Genomic DNA, 24,332 nt, shown 5'->3' on the forward strand with positions numbered 1-24,332 from the left:
TCCTAAATCATCGAAAATAATAATAAGAGAGAAACATTGAATATTAATAACCAAAGTGTCAACACAAGTGTATGGCATATTTATGATAAACTTATTACCACAGCAAAACAGCAAAAAAGCCAGTGTATTGTGAAAAATGGTAAAGAAAGTTAAGCTCAAAATAGACTAAGAGTACAGATTCAATGATAAAGTTATATACTGTAAATGTTACCCTCTGTTTTGTTTGTTTGTTGGTTGGTTGTTTAACACTGCACTCAGCAATATTCCAGCTATATGACGGCAGTCTGTAAATAATCATGTCTGGACCAGACAATCCAGTGATTGACATCATGAACATCGATCCATGCAATTGGGATCGAGGACATGCATTAACCAAGTCAGCTAGCCTGACCACCCGATACCTTTAGTCGCCTGTTATGACAAGCATAGTCGCCTTTACGGCAAGCATGGGTTGCTGAAGACCTGTTCTACATCTTCATGGGTCAATTAAGGAAATGAACTTCATTTTTCTCTTTCTTACACAAATAACAAGTTCTGAGCTCTAAGGGATGGGGGTGCATTGTGCCGACCTATCCCAACGTGTAGGGTGAGACTTCCAAACATAGTCTGGGGAGATATTTTCTGAGATTCATGGACATAAAAGTTTGCAAGTTAAGTTCGGGGACAAGATCTTTTTTTTAAACATATGGTAGCTGAGTAGCATATTTCCATGCTGAGGATTTGATGTATCATTCCAGAGTTGTTCAAACCAAGTACATGTATATCCATCTACTGTCTTGAGTTTTTCATTTATAAGAGACGCCACATACTGAGTTGAGCCTGGCATAAATATCAAGTCATGGTTATCCAGCTGCTTGCTTATATTAATGACAGTGTGAATGATATTCTTCTTTTTTTCTTCTTTTGCTATATTCTAAAACTCTGTTTGGCAGTCTATGACTTTCCCTTCTATTGACTATTTGACAATGATTGACATAAAGACCTTTTTTGCCATAGCTGAGATTAATAAAGATGTGAACAGCAACTTAAGGTTATAACATGAGCATTACCCTATTTCATGATGAGGCACAAAGTGAAACAGATTGTAGATGTTCACAAAGCGTGGTAGTGCATAGACTTTATTATAACAATGATGAGACCTCAATAAAATATTGAAAGGAGTTTAAGTATAACAGCAGAGTTATGCAATGGTCGTATTCATTGCCTTTTGGGGCACATTTGATAGGCATTCAAACAGTTAACAGAATGACAATGTTCATTCTATGTAATTATGAAATTACATTGAAAACATAATATGCTGCCATACAAATGTTATGTACATCTAAAGTGTCATAAACTCTGTGAAGAATGAAGAATGCAATAAGATCTGCTCAGAAATATAAATAGAATTGGTCAAATTTGAGCCTGTTGTTTTATTATGGATTAACTGCCACTTTTGACAGTACTTCAATTTCAAAGAAGTTTGAAAAACTCTTATTTAACAATTATGAGTCAGGTGGCAGTCTTGTAGTTGGTGAATTTACAGGAAGTACTTCTCTGAAAGATATTACAAATCTTTCAATTCCCATCCAATTTGACCAACGACAGAGCCTGCCTCATTTACAACAGATAAAGACATATAATATTTGTGACCTGAGGCAGCGGAGGTGAGGTGAAACAGGGTTAAAGGTCGGATTCAAGATTATTGTACTTGTATAGCAACATGTATGTGGCTGCTTGTACCAGTTCAGACATTACATAATGTAAAGAGTACAGTGCATGCCCACCGAGTTACACTGTACCATGCTGCAGTGAAACATGATGGATACTCCATTCAGACACATCATATGGACTCCAAGACAACAAGTGCCCGTTTTACTCCCCTTATGCCAAATGCCAACCACCCATCGAACAACCAACCTACACACATAGAAAAGACCATAATTACAATAACTGGACAACTGGATAGTTTCCATGGGAATGGTACACCCAATAACAAAGCTTCACTGTACTGCTGTAATCCATTTATAAAACACACAATTGGTAATTAGATTAAATAAGTTAAAGCTAAGTCTGTATGTATTGTACCATTTATATTCCAGAAACAAACGTCATGGCAGTACTATACTATACACAAGACACCCAAGGCCTGCAAAGGTGGTGCTTGATACTATATATAAAGAAATAAAGCAAAGTTGATATATTCCAGAAACAAACGTCATGGCAGTACTATACTATACACAAGACATCCAAGGCCTGCAAAGGTGGTGCTTGATACTATATGTAAAGAAATAAAGCAAAGTTGATGTTGTCTGTGTTATAAGCTCAACTCAGTATATAGTGAGTTTGCCTAAGCTGGATATTGTAAAGTAGTAACCTATTTTCTGTTTACACGCATTTGATGTCTTAATGCAGTCTTTCTTTGAAGTGTCCCATAATCAGGATAATAAGTAACTTGAAGAAACTTTCAAATTGAAACAAAATAGATAGGCCTATAACCACTGTTTAATAAAACCTAACCTAGGATAAAAGTCTCCATATAATTTTTATGTGGAACATTATGATATAAATCTGAAGTAATATTCAAAATATCAATCAAGAACTCAACCCCAAAAAGTACTAGAATCTGTACTTTACTAAGAAAGTGTTATCCCAAATATAACATTTGTTACAATCAAATAGAAGCTAGATCTAAATATTTTGTACTTATAAACCTACTTATTGTCTAACATTATGGGGTTTCAACATTACATTAGGCCATGGCGATGTTTACTGTGTATGAAGATACATTATAATTGCTCATATTATATTAACTTTCAGTACAAGATGCTAGATCTATGTGATGTATGATTAAAACTTTCTCAATCACAACTTTGTAAACTTGACGTAAATGGGGAAAAAATCAGAACTGTGAAGCAGATCAAGGTAAAATCAACCATTCTTTACTGAACGAGAAACCATTTGATTTCTAAAAAAACAATGAAGCCTATTTTAATGAAACAAAATTACATATGCCTCGCAATGTGGGAAAACAAAATATGCAGATATTGGAATACAAGTGTTCAAAGAACATGGGCGGTAATATCGATAACATTAGGGTAGCTGGGTTCTGTCTACAAATGTCAGACAAACTTATCGCATGACTACCGTCTGAATACAATATATGACGCCCGCCACGCCTAACATAAACATATAAACGACATGATCATTCAACTGACGATATATGCGCTGATTAATATCGGAAAACTGATGACATGTCCTTGTATCCAAGTGTCATAAGCAGTCGTAAAACACGCGAACTTTCTGACTTTAATTGGTTTGTAACATTAGACGCGAATTTGACAGTTGCCATGAGTTGTCTCCCTTGAAAAGCGCGATAGTCGATAAAACTAACGCATACACATGGTCTCGAAAAGTATGTAAAATAGCGACGACCTTATACAGATAACCCATTTCCTGTTGATATTTAACACGCATGCGCAAACGTCATTTCCGTTCCTTCTTCGGAGACATATATTAACCGGACTCACTCGGCCAACTTTATACAGTCTTTTTCATGTCCATCGCTAACAATCGTTTATGTTCAACAGAGCATGGTGAACACAGAATGCAATAATTTGAGGTTGTTTGCAATTTGCAATTTCTTACAAGTATTAGGATATAAAAAAAGATATTAGGGTGAACAGTGTCTAAAAGCAATGAGAATATACATTTTTCATAATTCAAAATATGTTTTATGTACACTCCTAGCTCGGAGTTTAACATGTATCTTACATGTTGATGTTTCTTATGCCTATGTACATGCCACGTTTGTGGTGGCAACCCTTTGCTCTCTGGAACATTCAATACCTACAACGTATGTTTCTAACTTCCTCCATCAACACAGGGGGCACAAACGTTGTGCTTCTCATAATAAAGAAGTTGACATACAGAAATTATCTTCCTTACGAACAATGTATTTTTGATTTGCCTTTCCCGGTTTATTTGTTTACGGGTTTGGCAAGCGTGTTGACCCAGACCGATAATGGATAAACTAGGGCTTGGACGGGTAACTCGATCGCGGGTACTCTGGTCGGGTGGGTCCTGAGTAGGACTCGGATACCCACAGGAAACGAATTCGTACTCATACAAATGAGATATTTCGCACCCCAAATGTGAAACATATATTCTACCATGAATGTGGAAAATACTCGATTTAGATAGGTCAATCAGAGGTATCAAATCACACACAAAAAACCTCTGATTGGAACAGCCGATTTAAAGGCCATATCACGGCAGAAGCTAACATTCACAGAATAGTACTTTTTTCAGTCATCGTCGGTAGGCATATTAAAAAAATCTATCTACAGTACAATTATAGGCTACAAAACGCAAAGCTACATTCAAAGGATGTTTGGCAATATATTCCGTACAAATCTTCAAAAAAAATATATTTTCAGTTTTGGGGACAACCGTGACCTTGGAATTTGGATATTTTTCTGTACACGACTGTGACGTCATATCTTCAGCGTCACAATGTGCGATATGACTAGATAGCGACTATGATATAGCATACACCATGGATCCTAAATATAGAAAATAAATATAATATAATAAATATAAAATATAATTAAAGCTGCAAGCAGCAATGGCGGGCTCCAAGTAACACTGTGCCCAAACGTCCATGTTCGAATCCTCAAAGGGTTTCCTTGAACCAAATCCGTCACATGTAGGCACAACTTGCAGGGTATTGCCGCTACGAAATTGGCGTGTGCTAAGTCTGTTCTAAACCCATTTCTGACATCAAACATGTTCGAATCCTCAAAGAGTTTGTTTGTACCAACTCTGTCAAAAGATAGTCACCGTGTTCTGGACATTGGCGTGTTCCAGGGGTGTCCCAAATTTTAATCAAATAATACCACCAAGTGTTGTTACTTTTTCCATTCACCCAAGAACAGAAAATAAGATGCATATGATACACTAACTTCATGTAAACTTGCAATAGTTTCTGTCAACAAGCGAACAAGATATGATCGTTAAAGTACAATTTCGGTATTTTTTTTAATCAAAATCAAAATCCAATACAACCGCAACTAAAACAGATATCCAAAAACGGCTATTAGAATTTGCTGTGTTGTGTGTGGAGACAATTCTCCAAAAACTTGGAAGCATTTCATGCTGTGGACTCGGAGTTGTTTGCGTTTGAACACAGGTACCCAAAAGACACTGTGAAAACCTTGAATCTAATATGGCTGCCAAACCATGTGACCAATGACCAAAGTAAAAGAACAAAAAATGTCAAGCAGCTCAAGCAGCAGATACATGCAAGTTTTCAAAGTAATCGGATAAGCGGTTGCGGAGCAATAGGGCGAAATACATCTTTTAAAAAGTCTTGATTTGTAGTTATCTGCCCTTGGCCTTTGGGCCTACAGCCTTGGGTTTTTACAACAAAATCGAGCCAGTGGTTATTTTGCTAGCTCTGGTACAAAAATCGGCGGAATAATAATAATATTAAATCAAAAGATAACACTGGGGCTCTTTAGCCTTTCGGCTTGGTGACTCTTAAACAGGCTGTAACTTCTTTGTCAATTGGGCTCAAGTCAAACGGATTAGCGTTCTGCGTTTGTCCGGACCCCGGGTTCCTGTCGCATTGCTGAGATAAAGTGCTAAACTTGTTTCCGACCTCGTTCATATTCGAATCCTCAAAGGGTTTACCTGTACCAACGCCGTCAAATGTAAGGAACCTCTTATGAGACATCACCACTACTAAATTGACATGTGCCTGGGTGTCCCAGGATGTTTTAACCAATTTCCAACTTCGACCATGTTCGAATCCTTAAATGGTTTGCTTGTACCAACGCCATCAAATGTAAGGAACCGCTTGCGAGACATCACCACACGTGTCCTAGTGTGTTCTTAACCCATGTTTGACTTCGACCATGTTCGAATCCGCATATGGTTTGCTTGTACCAACTCCATCAAATGTAATGAACCGCTTGTGAGACATCACCACACGTGTCCCAGCGTGTTCTTAACCCATGTTTGACTTCGGCCATGTTCGAATCCCCAAATGGTTTGGTTGTACCAATGCCGTTAAATGTAATTAACCGCTTGTGAGAGATCACCACATGTGTCCCAGTGTATTCTTAACCCAAGTTTGACTTCGACCATGTTCGAATCCGCACATGGTTTGGTTGTACCAACTCCGTCAAAAGATAGTCACCGTTTGCAGGACATTGCCGCTACCAAATTGGCGTGTGCCACAGTTTCCCATAATCTAATCCGCAAATGGTTTGCTTTTAACAACGCCGTCAAAAATAAGGTACTGTAGTAATTAGCAATTGAGAAATGAAGAATCAAGTCAGCAAGTCTGACCACCCGATCCGATTAGTCGCCTCCTGTGACAAGCATAGTTGCCTCTTAGGACAAGCATCGGTTGAAAAAGGCCAATTCTAACTCTGGTCGTCAAGGGTAGTACACATAATATTGAACAAGACTGTGGAGAACGCTTAAGTATCTGCAAAGCCAGTGAATGGGGGTTTATAGTAGATTTATGAGGCGCTTCCTTCAGTATTTGTACTCAAGTCAATTTGTACTCAATAACTTTTACTAAAATCAAGTAATACCACCAAGCGGTGGTGCTTTCAGTATGCAACCCAGAAAAAAAATGAGGTACATATAGTATCAAAACTTCATGCAAACTTTCAATAGTTTCTGTGGAGAACCTTACAAGATATGATCTTTAAAGTAAAATTTTGGTGAAAAAAATTATCAAAATCAAAATCCAATATGGCCGCAACTAAAAAAGATATAAAAAAACGGCTATGCTAATTTGTTGTGTTCTGTATGGAGACAATTCTCAGAAAGTTTGAAATCATTTCATGCAGTGGATTCAGAGGAGATAGTATTTGAAGACAGGTGCCCAAAAAACCTTGGCAAAACCTTGAATCCAATATTGCTGCCAAACCACGTGACCAATGACCAAAGTCAAAGAACAAAAAATATCAAAGAACTGAAGCAGCAGATACATGCAAGGTTTGAAAGTAAACGGACAAACGGTTGTGGAGCAGCAGGGCAAAATATATCGTCAAAAAATACTTGTTTTTCAGTTATCTGCCCTTGTCCTTTAGGCCTATGGCCTTGGATTTTTGGCGGGCACTAGTACCCAACGGTCCACATATACATACAAAATTTGAACACAATCAGGGAAGTGGTTATTTTGCTAGGCCTGGTACAAAAATCGGCGGAATAATAAATAATAATAATAATAATAATAATAAATAATAATAATAAATCGAACGATTACAATAGGGCTCTACAGCCTTTCGGCTTGGAGCCCTAATAAATATCGTATTAGTGAGCATCCGGCCGGAGAGCGGAAGGTCCGGGGTTCGATCCCCGGCAGCGTCATACCAAAAGGCGTTAAGAGATGGTAGCCTGCAACCTCGGGTTATCGCGGTATGCACGGGGTCCGAGTATACTTGTTGTTACCCTGTCTGGCGTTCGGCATTAAGGGGCAAAACCAAGGACTGCATGCATGGTCGTGCTCGGAGTCAGTATGCTGTGTCTGAGTGGGGTATTCACCACAGCGGCATGTTATCTCAGTGGGCTAGCTCTATAAATCGGCATCAGTCCGGACTAGTACAAGCAGCCATGCACCCACACGTGCATGCACGTTGCTATATATAAGTGCAATTATCTTGCACATGAAGTTAACCCTCCCCTCACCCCCCCTCACCCCACCTCACCTCACCTCACCTATCGTATTAGTGTCCATGTAGATCTATGTACACGAATAAAAGATGTTGGGCAAGCAAAGACGGATATTTAGAAACACGGGTGCAGAAATACGAAATAGGGTTACGAAGTTTCTTAATTTTTTATAGGGGTACGAATTCGTTTGGGTCGCGAAATTATCGCAATCCCAGCCACAGGCAGAAACAGGAATTGTCCGTATTTTACAGGCAAATGAACTTCCGTTATAAGATCGCGGCGAAATTGAACATATTTCGTCTTCTCTTCAGATAGAAAAGCTGTAACTACGTTCTATCTAAAATGGCGAAGAAGATGAACGGAGTGCAGGATGTTGATATATTCAAAGCAGAACGGGAGGGAAAATTGAGAGAAGTTGGTAACCAAGCGGTATGGTCTTTGTCATCGTGCAAACCAGGTAGGCCCATGGAGCTGTGAAAACTGTATATAGTCAGCGGAGAGTTGGCATGCCATAATTAAGGGAGTATGGCCAGATTGTAAGAAGTCTGAGATGAACACTAGAACCAATACATTTGCGAAGCTTGTTATGGAGGATGCTGCAGATCAGCCTGTTTGAACTGCTCAGACATGAACTCTTCCGAAATCAGCAGAAACTAACATTGCACATTCAATTGACATAAAATAACAGTGATGTCTCTTGGTTTGTCAAGATATAAGTTGTTGTTTTGAATACTGCACTTGACCAGGGTCCACTTGCACAAAGCGATCTTAGCGCTACAATCATTGTAAATCATTAAGATCGCGATCTTAGGCTTCGGCTACAATCGCCATCCACTTGCACAAAGCGATTGTAGGCTAAGATCATTGTAAGCTACAATCGAAACTTACAATTGGTCCGGACCAATCTTAGTAGCTAAGATCGTTTTAGTCCCTAAAATAAACTTGACAAAATGGCGTGCACATAAATAAACTGCTTTACGTTCAAACATTGCCGCTTTATTTTGTTAAACTTTATAATTCGAATCGACACTTAAACAACATGAAGAACGCACCACAGATTTAACGTCAGAAATATCGTTAATTACCACAGTTAAAAACGTAACTATCGATTCGACAGCTAAATATGGAATACAAAACGTGCTCCCGTGTAGTACCAATTTTATGAAACGAGTGAATAGTTCTGGTATCTGACGAGCGAAAGCGAGTCAGATACCACAACTATTCACGAGTTTCATAAAATTGGTTTTACACGGGAGCGAATTTAGTATTTTATTTATTACTGGCCATTTATAACGTTTTTAGAATTATACTGTTGAGCGTGAATAGGCTGACACCTACACGATCCACGGCATAATCCAACTGAGTTTAACACAGTAATACTTCAAATACGCCAAAAGTTGATAACGTGTGAATTTAATACCATCCAACGGTCCACCTTTAGAATTCAGGCGTCCGTTCCACAAAAGTATCGTAGCGTTAAGGTTATCGCAACTCATATACTTTAAGTTAGACCAACAACTGTCGTTGCGCTACCGTACGATCGTTTTGTGGAACGGGGCCTTGCACCTTAAAGTTTACAATAACGTCACAATACCCGATGACGTAATTTGTGGAATTTTGTTGCAAGATCCTACGGCGAAACAATGCCATGTGACGTCAACCTAGCAACAAGGTTGCTGGGGTCATCGAGTGTGCATAAGCTCCTCTCAGTGATATATCATCTCCACACGCAATGTCGTTGAATAAGCCAAGGGATGTTGAGATCTTTCAATATTTGTTCGTGGAAACGTGTTCCGAGAGTACATAAGCACGCGTTTTGGTATTACACAATGTGTAATACAGCTGTACGTTTATTAAACGAGTGATCTCTTAAAGGGCAAGTAATAAAAGGAATATTCCCATCCGACTCAATACTGAAAGAAATGTGAAACAACATACCTTTTCGCTAAACAAGGGAAGGATAAAAACCTAAGTCGTCCCGCAAGCGTTTTGTAACGTCCGAGACCTTTTCGATAAATCAAGGGCAGCTAATCTTAGTTCATACTCTAGATGGAAGTGGTTTCCCTTTGTATAAGAGTACAATCTACGTTACCCAGTGTATCAATGTTGTTGAATCGCTGAGCTCCCCCTATATACATGCTAAATCTAAAATCAAATTGGTACGTGGACGAGCGGTTAAATATCAGAGTTTAAAATAAAAGAAATGCAAGTATTCATCAAACAAGCAAATGTACATGATGAAACATTTTAATTTTTTGCAAAATATCCCATAAATAGCAAAAATAAAATTCACACTTTTAACACACACAAAATAATTACCCAGTGAATATATTTAAACAATTGCTTTCTCGAAGTATTATTCATTATTCTTTTTTCCCGTCTATGCGTTTTTGAAAGTTCCCGTCTTTCTGTGTTTTCAAATGGTAGTCACAACATCCTTTGTTGGAGCAACGAAACGAAAACATGACGGATATATTTAGGATTTTACGAAAAGCTTACCCAAATAGATGACGATCATGCATTTACGCGTTATGTTTTTAGGAATAATTTTTATTATTCATTTTAATTTTCATAATAATTATGTTGATAAATAATGTATTTATTCGTATTTCAATACTTTGAATAAAAACATGAGTAGGTATTTCTCTTGTTGAAATAGAAAACAATTCCTAAATCATGACAGTATTAATGCCGACAAGAATATATACCTTCATTCTAGTAATCGTTTCCTTAAAAAGATTGGAACCTGTCTTGAAACTGCAAAGTACGATGGAGGAAGGTACGTGTTGCGTGTCGTTACCGGTTCCGCTTATTGTATGCGCAGCAAACTATGCGCGTTTGCAGACAACTGTAGACAGGAGTCGAGTTGAAAATATTCGTACCTCCACAGATGAAGACTCCTAGCCGTCTGACAATCGCGCTAAGATCGGTTTGTGCAAGTGGAATAGGACAATTGTATGGTGATTGTAAAGTTGATTGTAGCCACCTAAGATCAATTGTACCTAAGATTGTTCTGTGCAAGTGGGCCCAGGCCCATTTTATTTCGGATTCCAAATAACACAACTTCGGTAGAGGAGGATCACTCACACTGCCTCTTTTAAGTGAAGATGGCAAGGCTATTGACAATGATTGAGTTAACATGTTATTTAGCCAGCACTTTGCCACCAGACCACAGGCACTGTTACACGGTAGGGACTCAAGAGCAGACAACTCTATATTATTGCGTTATGGCTATTTTATGGTATGATATGGGTGGAATATGTGCTTTACATCACTTCCTGTTTTGGATTGTACATAATTAATAGATATGCATACAACCTTGGCTGGGTCAAGGCAATTTTGTCCAAAGAACATGACCAAATGTCTTCCTTTCTAATTTCTAATGGAGGTAGGGGTAATTCCACTTCAAAAACATTCCAAAAACTGTCATACTATCCCACCAGTGGAAGACCTAAACACATGGCCTAAATACACTACAGTGGAATCCCCCTTCTTCACAGCAGTACACATCATGCTGCAAAAGAAACAGTTTATTTAAGTAGACATTAAGCCTTTTGGTTTTGCTACATAAGCATGATAAGGCTTGTACCCGTGTTAAGAAAAATGACTGCTCAGTGGCTACCTTGAAAGGGCCAGTATGTTGACTGTCTGAAGTATTGTTTGCAAACAATAACCCCGAAGCTAACTCGGTCCTGTGTGCCATATTCCGTGGGAGAAGTTTCTGCTCCAGTGACCACACCACAGGAGTGGGCTTTATCGGACTTTGTGCTTGTTGTTTACAAACGCACTTATTCTGAAAAAATGCCTAATGAGAGCCTTTTGGTACATGTACACATTGTTTTGCATAGTTATATCGATATGGTACTACAACTGTGACAGAGATGCATGACAATATGGCTTTACACATCAAAGTGACTGTATCACGACCTCTCCGAAAGGCTTTGATTGACAGCATGTGGAGCCATACTTCCAGTGTAAACAAAGGATAAATACGAAAATGGAAAGATTTTTTCACATTTGAGGTTTTTTTCTCAATGAAAGTTAAACAGATGAAAAACATAATAAATATCTTAATGGACTAAGATGTGACAATGTGGCAGAGGTACTAGGCTGGCCCTAGGTAGGAGAGTGTTCTTCAACATAATTGTCTTCATATGACCAAGGCATTTATGTTGTAATCTAGGCTTTGATCTAATCCAATCAAGCTGTCAATTTGTATTTTGTAACTTATCCGTAAGAAATGCAAAGAAGCTTTCTCTTCAATTTTCCTCTAATAAAAACATGACCAAAGCCAGTTATTCTGCACAGCACTTGGGTTGTTGGCTTCGCTGTGCGGAGGCCTGTTGTTTTTGTTTGTAAATTGAATCATGCTTGAACTAAAGGTGTGACGCCACCCAGAGCCATCGGGGATGGGTCCTCTTGCACTGTAACCACCTCTTTGGTCTAGTGGTAGAGTGCCTGGCTGTCATACAAAAAGATGGTACTTGTTGTTACCCTGCCTGGCACTCAGCATTAAGGGTCTAAAATAAGGACTGGTTGGCTCGGAGTCAGTATACTGTGTCTGAGTGGGGTATTCCTGTTAAATGGGCTTGGTTTCTCAGTGGGCTAGCACTATAAAATTGGCATTAGTTCGTACTAGTGCAAGCAGCCATACACACACACATACATACACCCAAGTGCACGCATTTCGCTGTATACATGGTATAAGTGGAATAATCTTGAACGCAATCTCACCGCATCTCACCTCTAACACTTAGCCAGGTAAACTGCACTACAATATTTTCTGTTTTCAGTAACATTAAAATTTGACATTTTCTGTGGGCCTATTCAAAAAACATAATCAAATGGACAGCTGTGATCATTTTGCAGGATTTGGAGTAGATCAACTTCGGGATGAATCCTACGAGACCTTTTGGCAGTCAGATGGACCCCAGCCACACCTTGTGAACATCCAATTCAAGAAGAAAACAACAATACAAGATATCTGTCTGTATGCGGATTATAAGGCAGATGAAAGCTACACTCCTAACAGGTACACTGTCTATCATGTTAATGTAAATGTTGTTTTGCTCCAAGCTGTGTAAAAGTGTCATAGCTTGCTGCTTACATTGAGAAACAAGCATTGGTTCACAGTGGAGACCAAACTCAATCAACTAAACGTGAACCTTGGAATCATCTAAACATGAACCTTGCAATCAACTAAACGTGAACCTTCCAATCAACTAAACATGAACCTTGGAATCATCTAAACATGAACCTTGCAATCAACTAAACGTGAACCTTCCAATCAACTAAACATAAACCTTGCAATCAACTAAACATGAACCTTGAAATCAACTAAACATGAACCTTGGAATCAACTAATCGTGAACCTTGCAATCAACTGAACATGAACCTTGCAATCAACTAAACGTGAACCTTGAAATCAACTTAACATGAACCTTGCAATCAACTATACATGAACCTTGGAATAATCTAAACATGAACCTTGCAATCAACTAAACATGAACCTTGCAATCAACTAAACATGAACCTTACAATCAACTAAACATGAACCTGCAATCGACTAAACGTGAACCTTCCAATCAACTAAACATGAACCTTGCAATCAACTAAACGTGAACCTTGCAATCAACTAAATGTGAACCTTGCAATCAACTAAACATGAACCTTGCAATCAACTAAACGTGAACCTTGCAATCAACTAAACGTGAACCTTGCAATCAACTAAACATGGACCTTGCAATCAACTAAACATGAACCTTGCAATCAACTATACATGAACCTTGCCTACAACTAAACATGAACCTTGCAATCAACTAAACATGAACCTTGCAGTCAACTAAACGTGAACCTTGCAATCAACTAAACGTGAACCTTGCAATCAACTAAACGTGAACCTTCCAATCAACTAAACATGAACCTTCCAATCAACTAAACCTGAACCTTGCAATCAACTAAACGTGAACCTTCCAATCAACTAAACATGAACATTCCAATCAACTGAGGTGTAGAGGTTCTTGATGAAAGTTTACGTTGCTTTTATTGGTCAGATTATGTAACATTGAGAAGCCTGTGACCTATTTAGTCTGCTGTTTGAAAAGTTGGCTTATTTTTCTGACATGGAAACTCCCAGTGTATTTGCTGTAATAACAGTTCACACCTAACAGTTCTAGTACCAATTTTCTAGTTAAGTTGAACGGTTACACAACCCAAACTGAGCAAATCCTACATGCAGCAGGGCCACGTTCCTCAAAGTGATGTTAGCACCAAGGTGATCGTAAGTCCCATACTTTAACATAGGCTTACGATCATCGTAGCGCTAAGATGGCTTTGAGGAACAGGGCACTGTTAAGGTCATTGTTGGGGACATTTAGGTTTCTTTTTCTTTTCATATATCATGATGAAGGCAAGGCAAGTTTCATCTGGTTTGATGTTGTTGAAGGCAGATATAATCCAAACTGAAGACATTCGACTGGAAATGCATGATTATATGTAAATTGTAATGATTCTTTCTGGAAATGGCCGTGAAAGGGCTGCTTCTTATGTTTCATGTACTTCCAAACATTTTTCTAGTTATACAAAACATGAAGGTGAGCTACATAATCTTTTCACCGAGTTATTTCATGAATGTTTTGTCTTTTATTGTTTAGTCCCTCAGAAACATACCAACTCATCAATAATGCTGTGGTGGAATTGTTTCAGAATATCCATCCGAGCTGGCAACCACTTCAACGACCTGACTGAGGTGGAGCAGGTGGAGATGAGCGAGCCGGTGGGCTGGGTGTGTGTCCCACTCAAAGACGTCAATGACAAACCCATCAGGACGTTCATGATCCAGGTCACTGTCTTGTCCAATCACCAAAATGGTCGGGATACACACATACGGCGGATAAAGATCCGTTCTCCCACCCACTGTTCAGACAATGCCATGGTGAGGGCACCCAACTTCACCACATTAGAGTTCACTCAGTTTGCACACACGAGATAGTGATGACTGATTTGTCCTCGAGGTACTTCAGTCCATGTGATACAAGGTTGTCAGGGTTATACGGAACAGTGCCAGCCTACCCAATAACCCAAGACAGAACTCTCAGCAGCCCCGGTACCTTTATCTGGAAACTCACTATTACTGATGGGAAGAAGTCAGTTCAGGGCCAGCTGCACTACCAGGTCATGACTTCTGGTACGCTCACTGCTGGTGTGCTGAGTTCCATCTTTCTGAGGCAAGGGAGTTACCTGACTGTAAAAGTCCAGTTTCCACCCTTGCCAACCTAGACTGGAATTCAGGAGTTATATTTTGGCTGGACTATATGGAGTCTATGTATATTTTAATCAAAATCATGCAACGAACAAGATATCTGGTTCATGAACAACATGGAATTCAACGTGCAGATATCAATCGACTGCAGGATTTGCATGTGTACTGTCAACTTGGCATCAACAGATATTTTACAAATCTTTTCATGTTTTTAACCTAGGTGCTCAAATGATTTGATGCACTTTGCGAGGTAAGACCTGTTTTACTATAATATTTATCTTGTTTATAGATCAGATTATCTTAGCTGGGCGTCACCATTTTGTTTGCAGCAAATACATGTGATATGAGAGGTGGAATCTGACACAACTGGTAATAGCCACTGGTGGCCCTACAATCAAGCCACAAACTTCCAGCCTAGTTCGTCAGGGGTCGAAAATAGACTTTTAAAGTCAGTTAACTCCCATGCCTCGGGAAGATGGGTCAATTCTAGAGCTGTCAATTCTGGTGTGGTCAGCTCTTGAGGCCAGGTTCTAATAGAACATGGATATCATGGACCACATTATGACGTAACTGTATATCAGCATCAGTTTGACAATGCAGAACAAACAACATCACCAATCAGAAAGTAAAGAATGAGATTTACTGCATGTCAAACTTCTTGATTGAAGCACTTTGTATTCTGGCATGGAAGTCAGTATGTAACTCTTCTTTGACATTGCTAACAATTGTTAGCTGCAGAAAGGATTGTGGGAATGTCTATGCTACATGAACAAAAATAGTCCCATCAGCATCACTGGACATATCTGCATTGGTTTTAGTATGACTTATGTATTGTAGGATGTAGTCCATACTTGTCGTAAGAGGCGACTAACCAGATTGGGTGGTCGGGCTCGCTTGACTTGCCTGATGCATTGATGTCATTGTATCCCAATTGCATGGATCGATATTCCGGAAGTCAATCACTGGATTATCTGGTCCAGACTCGATTATTTACAGACCGCCCTCATATAGCTGGAATATTGCTGAGTGCGGCATTCAACAACAAATAAACACAGACACCATATCTGTGTTTCAGGTAGACATGAGTACAAGAGAAATAAACATATATATTTCTTCATGCACATGTTGTTTTATTTACTAATTATTACCACATTTCTTTGTTAATCAGGGTTATAACATTACTTCAGATGAATCAATTTGTGGAGAAATGTCCTTCAGATGTAATGGATGAATATTGGTGGTTCAACAGGTATGAGGGGCGCTCAATATGTTTTGCTACTTAGGCATTTGTGTTTACAAAAACGATGTCAACTTGTAGCAGGTGCGACACTAGTCATAACATCAGGTTGACACGTGTCGTAACAAGTTTCAGACACAAGAATAAGTTAGATGTGATGGCTTCATTCATCTTAGGGTGGTCACAATCATGGATTCTCTCAAACATGAACAACGCGCTTTAATAAAGTTCCTTACCAAGGAGGGATGCAAAGCAAAAGAAATCCATGATCGCATGTGTAAACTGATGGGTAAGCATGCTCGTGACTATTCCACAGTTTGCTGTTGGTCTCTACAGTTTAAACATGTTAAAAGGGGTAGGAGTCCATAGACGATGACCGAAAGTCAGGCAGGCCATCAGATGCCACCCAATCGGAAACTATTGCCGCTATAGAAAGAAGAATTTTGTCTGACCGACGATTGAAAGTATCTGAACTTTGACGGGAATTCCAAATATCAGTTAGAACTGTTGTAACCATTATTCATGAGCATATTGGTATGCCCAAGGTATCTGCAAGATGGTTACCTAGAAAAATCAGAGCTCATGATCGCCATCAGAGAACTGAAAGTTGTCCAGACCTCCTGGATCTCTATACTGCTGATGAAACCAGATTTCTTTCTTGTCTAGTGATAGGTGATGAAACATGGATCCCCCACTGGGACCCAGAAATTAAATTGGAATCCATGCAATGGAAGCCACCTAATTCTCAATCTCTGAGGAAGTTTCGCTCTCAACCAATGGCTGGCAAGGTAATGGCCACCATATATTGGGATACAAGAGGCATATTACTGATTGATTACATGCTACCAAAAAACTACAATCAATGGACAGTATTATGCTAATGTAATGACAGAATTGCGAAAATCTAATTTTGCATGACAACGCTCCGGTTCACAAGTCGATATTTGCACAGGCTGCCATATGTGAATGTGGAACCAAACAGTTAAATCACCCACCCTACAGCCCAGACTTATCCCCCAGTGACTATTTCCTGTTCCTGCAAATGAAATCTGCTCTTACATAAAGGACAAGGACATAAAGGCTGCCACAGAGGCGTGGTTAGAGGGCTAATCTGTGGATTTCCAGAAAAAATGGTATTAAAAGCTTGAAGGACAAATGGGATAAGTGTATTGAGGTGAATAGAGATTCCACCTCTCTATTCCGTACTATCGGAATCACGTGAGATGTGCGCATGCGCTGATTCATCAGTTCGTGTGAGTTAATTCATCGGTCAAGAGGTAAATCAGGAGAGAGAAGTTTTATCAATTTCTCCTACGGTTCCAGGACGTGTCATCAAGATTCTTTACGTTCAGTGTGTCTATATCCAAGATGGGACCCGATTGCTAACAAGGATTCTTGAGTGGGTCCCTTCAAGAACTCTACATCTACTTTTGAAGTTTTGACCGATACGGCTACTGGTCGTGGTCAGCCAAGATGGCGATGCCACTGGCAGAAGGGGTCAAGGGACCAAGTAGCACTGCTGGTGACAGCGTGGCAAGAGAGACTATTGGCCTATTTGATTTTGTTGAGAATCTCATTGAGATTTCGAACGATGCCTCTAATTCCGACACGACCTCCACTGGGGGAAAGTCGAACTCTAAGAGAGTAAAAGAAATTACTGGTTCCAAGAACCCAAGTGGCAGAAAAGGAGAGAGGGGCAGTGACCCAGATTCCGTGAGGGGGTCGCAGCTGGACGCTACACTGCAAGCACTACTTCAGGGCCAGAACGCCCAAGCTCAAGCCATGCGTGAACTCTGTGCTACTTTGGCTAAAAATAGCAGCAGGGGGGAAAGTGACGGAAGGAGCCGAGAAGAACCGATTGCTTCCGTATCGCAGGAAGATGGCGGCGCCCATAGTGAGGAAGGCGAAACATCCGATGAGGACATGATTGACAATTTGGTAACTCAGTGTATAGACAGGGAGCATTCCAGTGTTGATAATGGTGATGATGAGGCCGATTTGAACAGTCTCATGAAAGATATGGTCGAGTATTTTGGCGAGGAGGACGCTGCCGGTCCGGAAATCACGGGAAACCTGGCCAAATCTGTCAATGAGGGACTGTCTAAACCTCCTAACATGGTCAAGTTAAAATCCCAAGTACATGCGACCTAAGAATGTTGGGAACCTTTTGGTACCACGTGTCAATGAAGTTATTTGGAATGAGGCCGGACCCCTGACCAGAGCACGTGATATTCGGATGCAGCACACGCAAGGAATGATAACTAAAGCTATAGTGCCCATCACTGAGATGATGGATGAACTGATGACTGCTGTTGCCAACAGACAACAGGTTAATGCAATCAAGATGTTAGATAAGACCAAAGATTCTCTGAGAATACTTATTGGAGTAGAGACAGATCTCAATGTCAAAAGAAGAGATAACTTTAAACCAGATCTGCAAGGTCCTTACAAGCGTCTTTGTTCGGCTGATACCCCAACAACAGCATACCTGTTTGGGGATGACCTCCCCAAAAGTATCAAGGACATAACAGAGTGCAAAGAGCTCAGCATCAAGCTCCACACACCAGGCAAGACAGCCATGCATAGAGGGTCATACACACCTGGATATGGACATAGAAACCCAGGACACAGGTTCAGGCCTTATGACTCTCAACGACTCAGAAAAGGTGGTTTTGTGAAGAACAAAGGTTTTCAGTCGGGGTCTGATCGTGGAAGAACGGGAAATCACCGAAACCAGGGGCCTTTTTTAGGGCGACGACCATCGGGGCCCAAACCACATCACAGGAAATTCTGAAAAACAATGATGGCGGTAGCCATGAACAGGTGGGGAATCTTTATGAAACTGGTTCACTTTACAACATTCCTGACAATTTCACTGCAGGCAAGATTAAGTTGCATTTAGAGAATTGGATGAACATAACATCTGACCCCTGGACACTGTCCTGTGTTGAGGGTGCTAGTATTGAATTCAGAAACGTACCCATACAACAATGTGTTCCCTCGCCTATAACTTTTGACAGTGCAGAGCGTACTCAAATTGACACAGAGTTAAGAAAAATGTTGGGAAAAGGTATTATTGAAACATGTGCCCATGAACCTGGGGAATATATTTCAAATATTTTCTGCAGGGTAAAAAAGGACAATTCATTGAGAATTATTTTAAATCTCAGACATTTGAATAATGAGGTTGACTCATCTCACTTCAAAATGGACACTTTCAAATCAGCCCTATACTTGGTCCAAAAAGATTGTTATTTTGCATCTGTAGACCTAAAAGATGCCTATTATTCAGTGTCTATATGTGCCCAAGATAGAAAATATCTGAGATTTTACTGGGAAAACCAAATGTATCAGTTCACATGTTTGCCCAATGGGTTAGCCTCTGCCCCTAGACTATTCACAAAAATCATGAAACCAGTTTTTTCCTGTTTGAGAAAACAGGGTTTCGCAAACACTGCATATATGGATGATTCACTGCTTGTAGGGGAAACGGAAGATATGTGTAGAGACAATGTGAACTGGTCTGTCAGTGTTATTGACAATTTGGGGTTTACCATACACCCACAAAAGTCTGTTTTACAACCTTCAAAATCTATTACTTACTTAGGTTTTGTTATTAACAGTTCTAACATGACTGTTAATCTTACTCAAGAGAAGATTGAAAAAATCAAAAAGAATTGTTCTGAGTTACTAAGGACCACAACTCTCTCAATCAGAGATTTGGCAGCTGTTATCGGGCAACTAAATGCTAGCTCCCATGGTGTAAAACTTGCACCTTTATATTTTAAGCACTTGGAAATAGTCAAGAACAGTGCATTGAAAGCAGCTAAAGGGAACTATGATGGGCATGTTACTTTGGATGATAGATGTGTACATGATTTGAACTGGTGGATACACAATGTGGGAAAAAGTCCAGTGTCACTTGAACCACATCAATCTGACATAGTAGTCAAAACAGATGCCTCAAAAACAGGCTGGGGGGGAGTACTTGATGGTGAAAGTGCATCAGGACACTGGTCTAGTGAGGAAAGTAAACTGCATATAAACTATTTAGAACTGTCAGCAGCGGGGCTAGTACTAAAGTCACTGTGTGGGAATATGACACATGCTCATATCAGGCTTATGCTTGACAATACCACAGCAGTTGCCTACATAAACCACATGGGGGGTACCAAGTTGATATGCAACAATATTACTAGAGAGATATGGCAGTGGTGTTCAGAAAGGGACCTATGGATTTCAGCAGCTCATTTGCCAGGGATTTGTAATAGTGAAGCTGACTGGCATTCAAGAAATGTGTCAGATGACAAAGAATGGCAACTAGATTGTGGTGTTTTTCACAGACTGACTGAAGTATATGGTACCCCATCGATTGACCTTTTTGCTTCAAGGCTTAACAGACAACTTGAGTGTTATGTCTCTTGGCACCCTGACCCGGGTGCAGCAGCAATTGATGCCTTCTCTTTGTTTTGGGGCAATTCTTATAAGTACATATTTTGCCCTTTTAGTGTGATTGGACCAGCTCTGAGGAAGATTCAGGAGGAGGCAGCAGATGTACTAATGATAGTACCACTTTGGACGACACAACCTTGGTTCAGCAAGCTACTACATTTATTAACAGACTGTCCCAGATTGCTGCCCAGGTCAACCAGTCTGCTAAAACTGAGAAATCGTCCAGAAACGACTCATCCACTGCACAAGAAGTTACGCCTTACAGCCATGAAATTATCAGGGAAGGACTCCAAAGTGAAGATATTTCAAAACCAGCTGAGGACATTATATTGCAGTCATGGAGAAATTCCACTCACAAACAATATGGGTCATATCTCAAGAAGTGGGTGTCTTTTTGCGGTAAATGGCATATCAATACCTTTTCACCCTCTTTGAGGCAGGGGCTAGACTTTCTAGCATTGCTGTACAAGCAAGGCTTAAGTTACTCAGCAATTAATACAGCCAGGTCAGCCTTGTCAACAATAGTGAAGATTCAGAATTTGCAATTTGGACAACATCCCACAGTGTCACGATTCATGAAAGGTGTGTTTAATGTGAGACCTGCTCTTCCTCGATACAACGTCACCTGGGATGTGGGACAAGTGATCACTTATCTGAGAGAATTTGATGAAAGTGTATCGTTAAAATACCTTTCAATGAAGCTGTCAACTCTTCTGTTATTACTGTCAGGACAAAGGCTTCAGGCACTTCATTTGATTGATTGCAGAAATGTTGATATGTTAGAAACTTCTGTGAAGATCAGGTTCGGAGATTTACTAAAACAATCTCGGCCGGGATATCACCAAGAGGAACTGACTTTAGACAGTTTTCCTGACAAGAAGCTTTGTGTTGTTTACCTTCTTAGTCTGTACATCAAGGGGACAGAAGAATTCCGAGGCACAGAAACTGCACTTTTCCTAACAACGAAGAAACCACATCAAAGGGTCTCAAAAGACACTATAGCAAGATGGGTGAAAACTGTTCTTAAGAATGCTGGAATAAACATGGACATATTCAAGCCACATAGCATTAGGGCAGCATCTACCAGTAAGGCGAGTTGCCAAAAAGTGCCTTTAAAGACAATTCTTAATACTGCAGGTTGGAGCACTGATTGTGTGTTTTGGAAATACTACAAAAAACCTGTTTCAGATGCTAGTCAGTTTAGTAGAGCTATTTTGAACTGAAATTTGCGTGTAGCCTAGCTCCAGTGTGCATAATGAAAGCTATGTGATCCTAGCAAGGCATAGACTTTAGCCTATAATACAGTGACATTGGTTAGTTATTCATTTTGGCACCCAGCCAGACATTTTGACATTGCCACTTTTGTAAACTTTGATGAACATAGTTTAGCATTAAATAGGTAGATTTTCATACCACGTTTCTGTTGTTTACCATATGGAAATATGATTCCGACTCTAAACATCTCACGTGATTCCGATAGTACGGAATAGAGAGGTGGAATTTAAATATTAAACGAGACTTACCTGTAAGGTGAAGTTTGATATAAATTCCACCGACCTATGGAGTACTGAGGGATTACGTGCCCTCCACTCCCAACCCTAGGTATGACAAGGAATCACATTTCCACGTTAAAGACTGATGAATCAGCGCATGCGCACATCTCACGTAATCCCTCAGTACTCCATAGGTCGGTGGAATTTATATCAAACTTCACCTTACAGGTAAGTCTCGTTTAATATTTAAATTATATTAAAAAATTAAAGTGCTAAAGATATTCTGCGACTTGGTCTTATAATGAAGTTGCAAAACTTATTGAACGCCCTTCGTAACATGAGTAAGGTGGCTTCCACAGGTAACATGAGTAAGGCTGGCTCCACAGGTAACATGAGTAAGGCTGGCTCCACGGCAGGTAACATGAGTAAGGCTGGCTCCACAGGTAACATGAGTAAGGCTGCTTCCACAGGTAACATGAGTAAGGCTCGCTCAACAGGTAACACAAGTAAGGCTGTCTCCACAGGTAACATGAGAAAGGCTGCTTCAACAGGTAACATGAGTAAGGCTGCTTCCACAGGTAACATGAGTAAGGCTGCTTCCACAGGTAACCCGAGTAAGGCTGCTTCCACAGGTAACACGAGTAAGGCTGCTTCCACAGGTAACACGAGTAAGGCTGGCTCCACAGGTAACATGAGTAAGGCTGGCTCCACGGCAGGTAACAATAGTAAGGCTGGCTCCACAGGTAACATGAGTAAGGCTGCTTCCACAGGTAACATGAGTAAGGCTCGCTCAACAGGTAACACAAGTAAGGCTGTCTCCACAGGTAACATGAGAAAGGCTGCTTCCACAGGTAACATGAGTAAGGCTGCTTCCACAGGTAACATGAGTAAGGCTGCTTCCACAGGTAACATGAGTAAGGTGGCTTCCACAGGTAACACGAGTAAGGCTGCTTCCACAGGTAACACGAGTAAGGCTGGCTCCACAGGTAACATGAGTAAGGCTGGCTCCACAGGTAACACGAGTAAGGCTGGCTCCACAGGTAACATGAGGAAGGCTGGCTCCACAGGTAACACGAGTAAGGCTGGCTCCACCGGTAACATGAGTAAGGCTCGCTCAACAGGTAACACGAGTAAGGCTGGCTCCACAGGTAACACGAGTAAGGCTGGCTCCACAGGTAACATGAGTAAGGTGGCTTCCACAGGTAACATGAGTAAGGCTCGCTCAACAGGTAACACGAGTAAGGCTGGCTCCACAGGTAACATGAGTAAGGTGGCTTCCACAGGTAACACGAGTAAGGTGGCTTCCACAGGTAACACGAGTAAGGCTGGCTCCACAGGTAACATGAGTAAGGCTTGCTCCACAGGTAACACAATTAAGGCTGGCTCCACAGGTAACACGAGTAAGGCTGCTTCCACAGGTAACATGAGAAAGGCTCGCTCCACAGGTAACATGAGTAAGGCTGGCTCCACAGGTAACACGAGTAAGGTTGGCTCCACTGGTAACACGAGTAAGGCTGGCTCCACAGGTAACACAAGTAAGGCTGGCTCCACAGGTGACATGAGTAAGGCTCTCTCCACTGGTAACACAAGTAAGGCTGCTTCCACAGGTGACATGTGTAAGGTTTGCTCCACAGGTAACATGAGTAAGGCTGGCTACACAGGTAACATGAGTGAGGCTGCTTCCACGGGTAACACGATAGAGGGTGACCCCATAGGTAGCATGAGTAGCCGAATGTTTGTCGTAAGATGAGGCAAACATGATTGGCTACATAGCTTGGTTGATGCTTATCTTGGTATCCCAAGTGTGCAGATTGATGCTCATGATGTCAATTACTGGATTATGTGGTCAAGACTCGATTATGTACAGACAGCCGTCATAAAGCTGGAATATTGCTGAGTGTGGCATTGACAACAAACAAAACTCAGTTGCTCGCTCGCCCCATGACCTGGTATGTTGACCAATAGAATCATTCTCACTATTCCTGGAAGAGAAATCAGACATCATGGTCTATACAAGGTATTTGGAGTACTACAATATATCCTCCTCTGTAGTTAGAATATGTCACAAATCATACAGTAATTGTGAGTGTCTTCAAAAGGACAATGTAACTGGTCTCTGATTGAAAATATGCCATAAAAAACAACACCAAAACAAATGAACAGAGTGTATTGTCCCATCATCAGATGTTCATGGAGTTCAAGGAAACTACTAACAATA

At 40.4% G+C, this 24,332-nt stretch overlaps 1 protein-coding gene across 2 annotated transcripts in view; it reads left to right on the plus strand.

The window, feature by feature from the left end:
- Positions 1-16,012, plus strand: part of LOC139450591 (anaphase-promoting complex subunit 10-like) — a 73,875-nt gene extending 57,863 nt beyond the window's left edge. The window contains exons 2-4 of one of the 2 annotated variants that reach the window (XM_071232356.1): positions 7,983-8,128; positions 12,541-12,703; positions 14,377-16,012. In XM_071232356.1, the coding sequence (XP_071088457.1) occupies positions 8,014-8,128; positions 12,541-12,703; positions 14,377-14,662 (564 nt within the window). In that variant the 5' untranslated portion in view covers positions 7,983-8,013 and the 3' untranslated portion in view covers positions 14,663-16,012. Of the gene's footprint in view, positions 1-7,949; positions 8,129-12,540; positions 12,704-14,376 lie in introns of those variants that run through there. The other variant, XM_071232355.1, reaches the window with a different exon arrangement.
- The last annotated feature ends 8,320 nt before the right edge of the window (positions 16,013-24,332 follow it).

Source organism: Haliotis cracherodii, unplaced genomic scaffold (assembly GCF_022045235.1).
Source record: "Haliotis cracherodii isolate W230 unplaced genomic scaffold, xgHalCrac1.p SCAF_8, whole genome shotgun sequence".
NCBI classification, from domain to species: Eukaryota; Metazoa; Mollusca; class Gastropoda; order Lepetellida; family Haliotidae; genus Haliotis; species Haliotis cracherodii.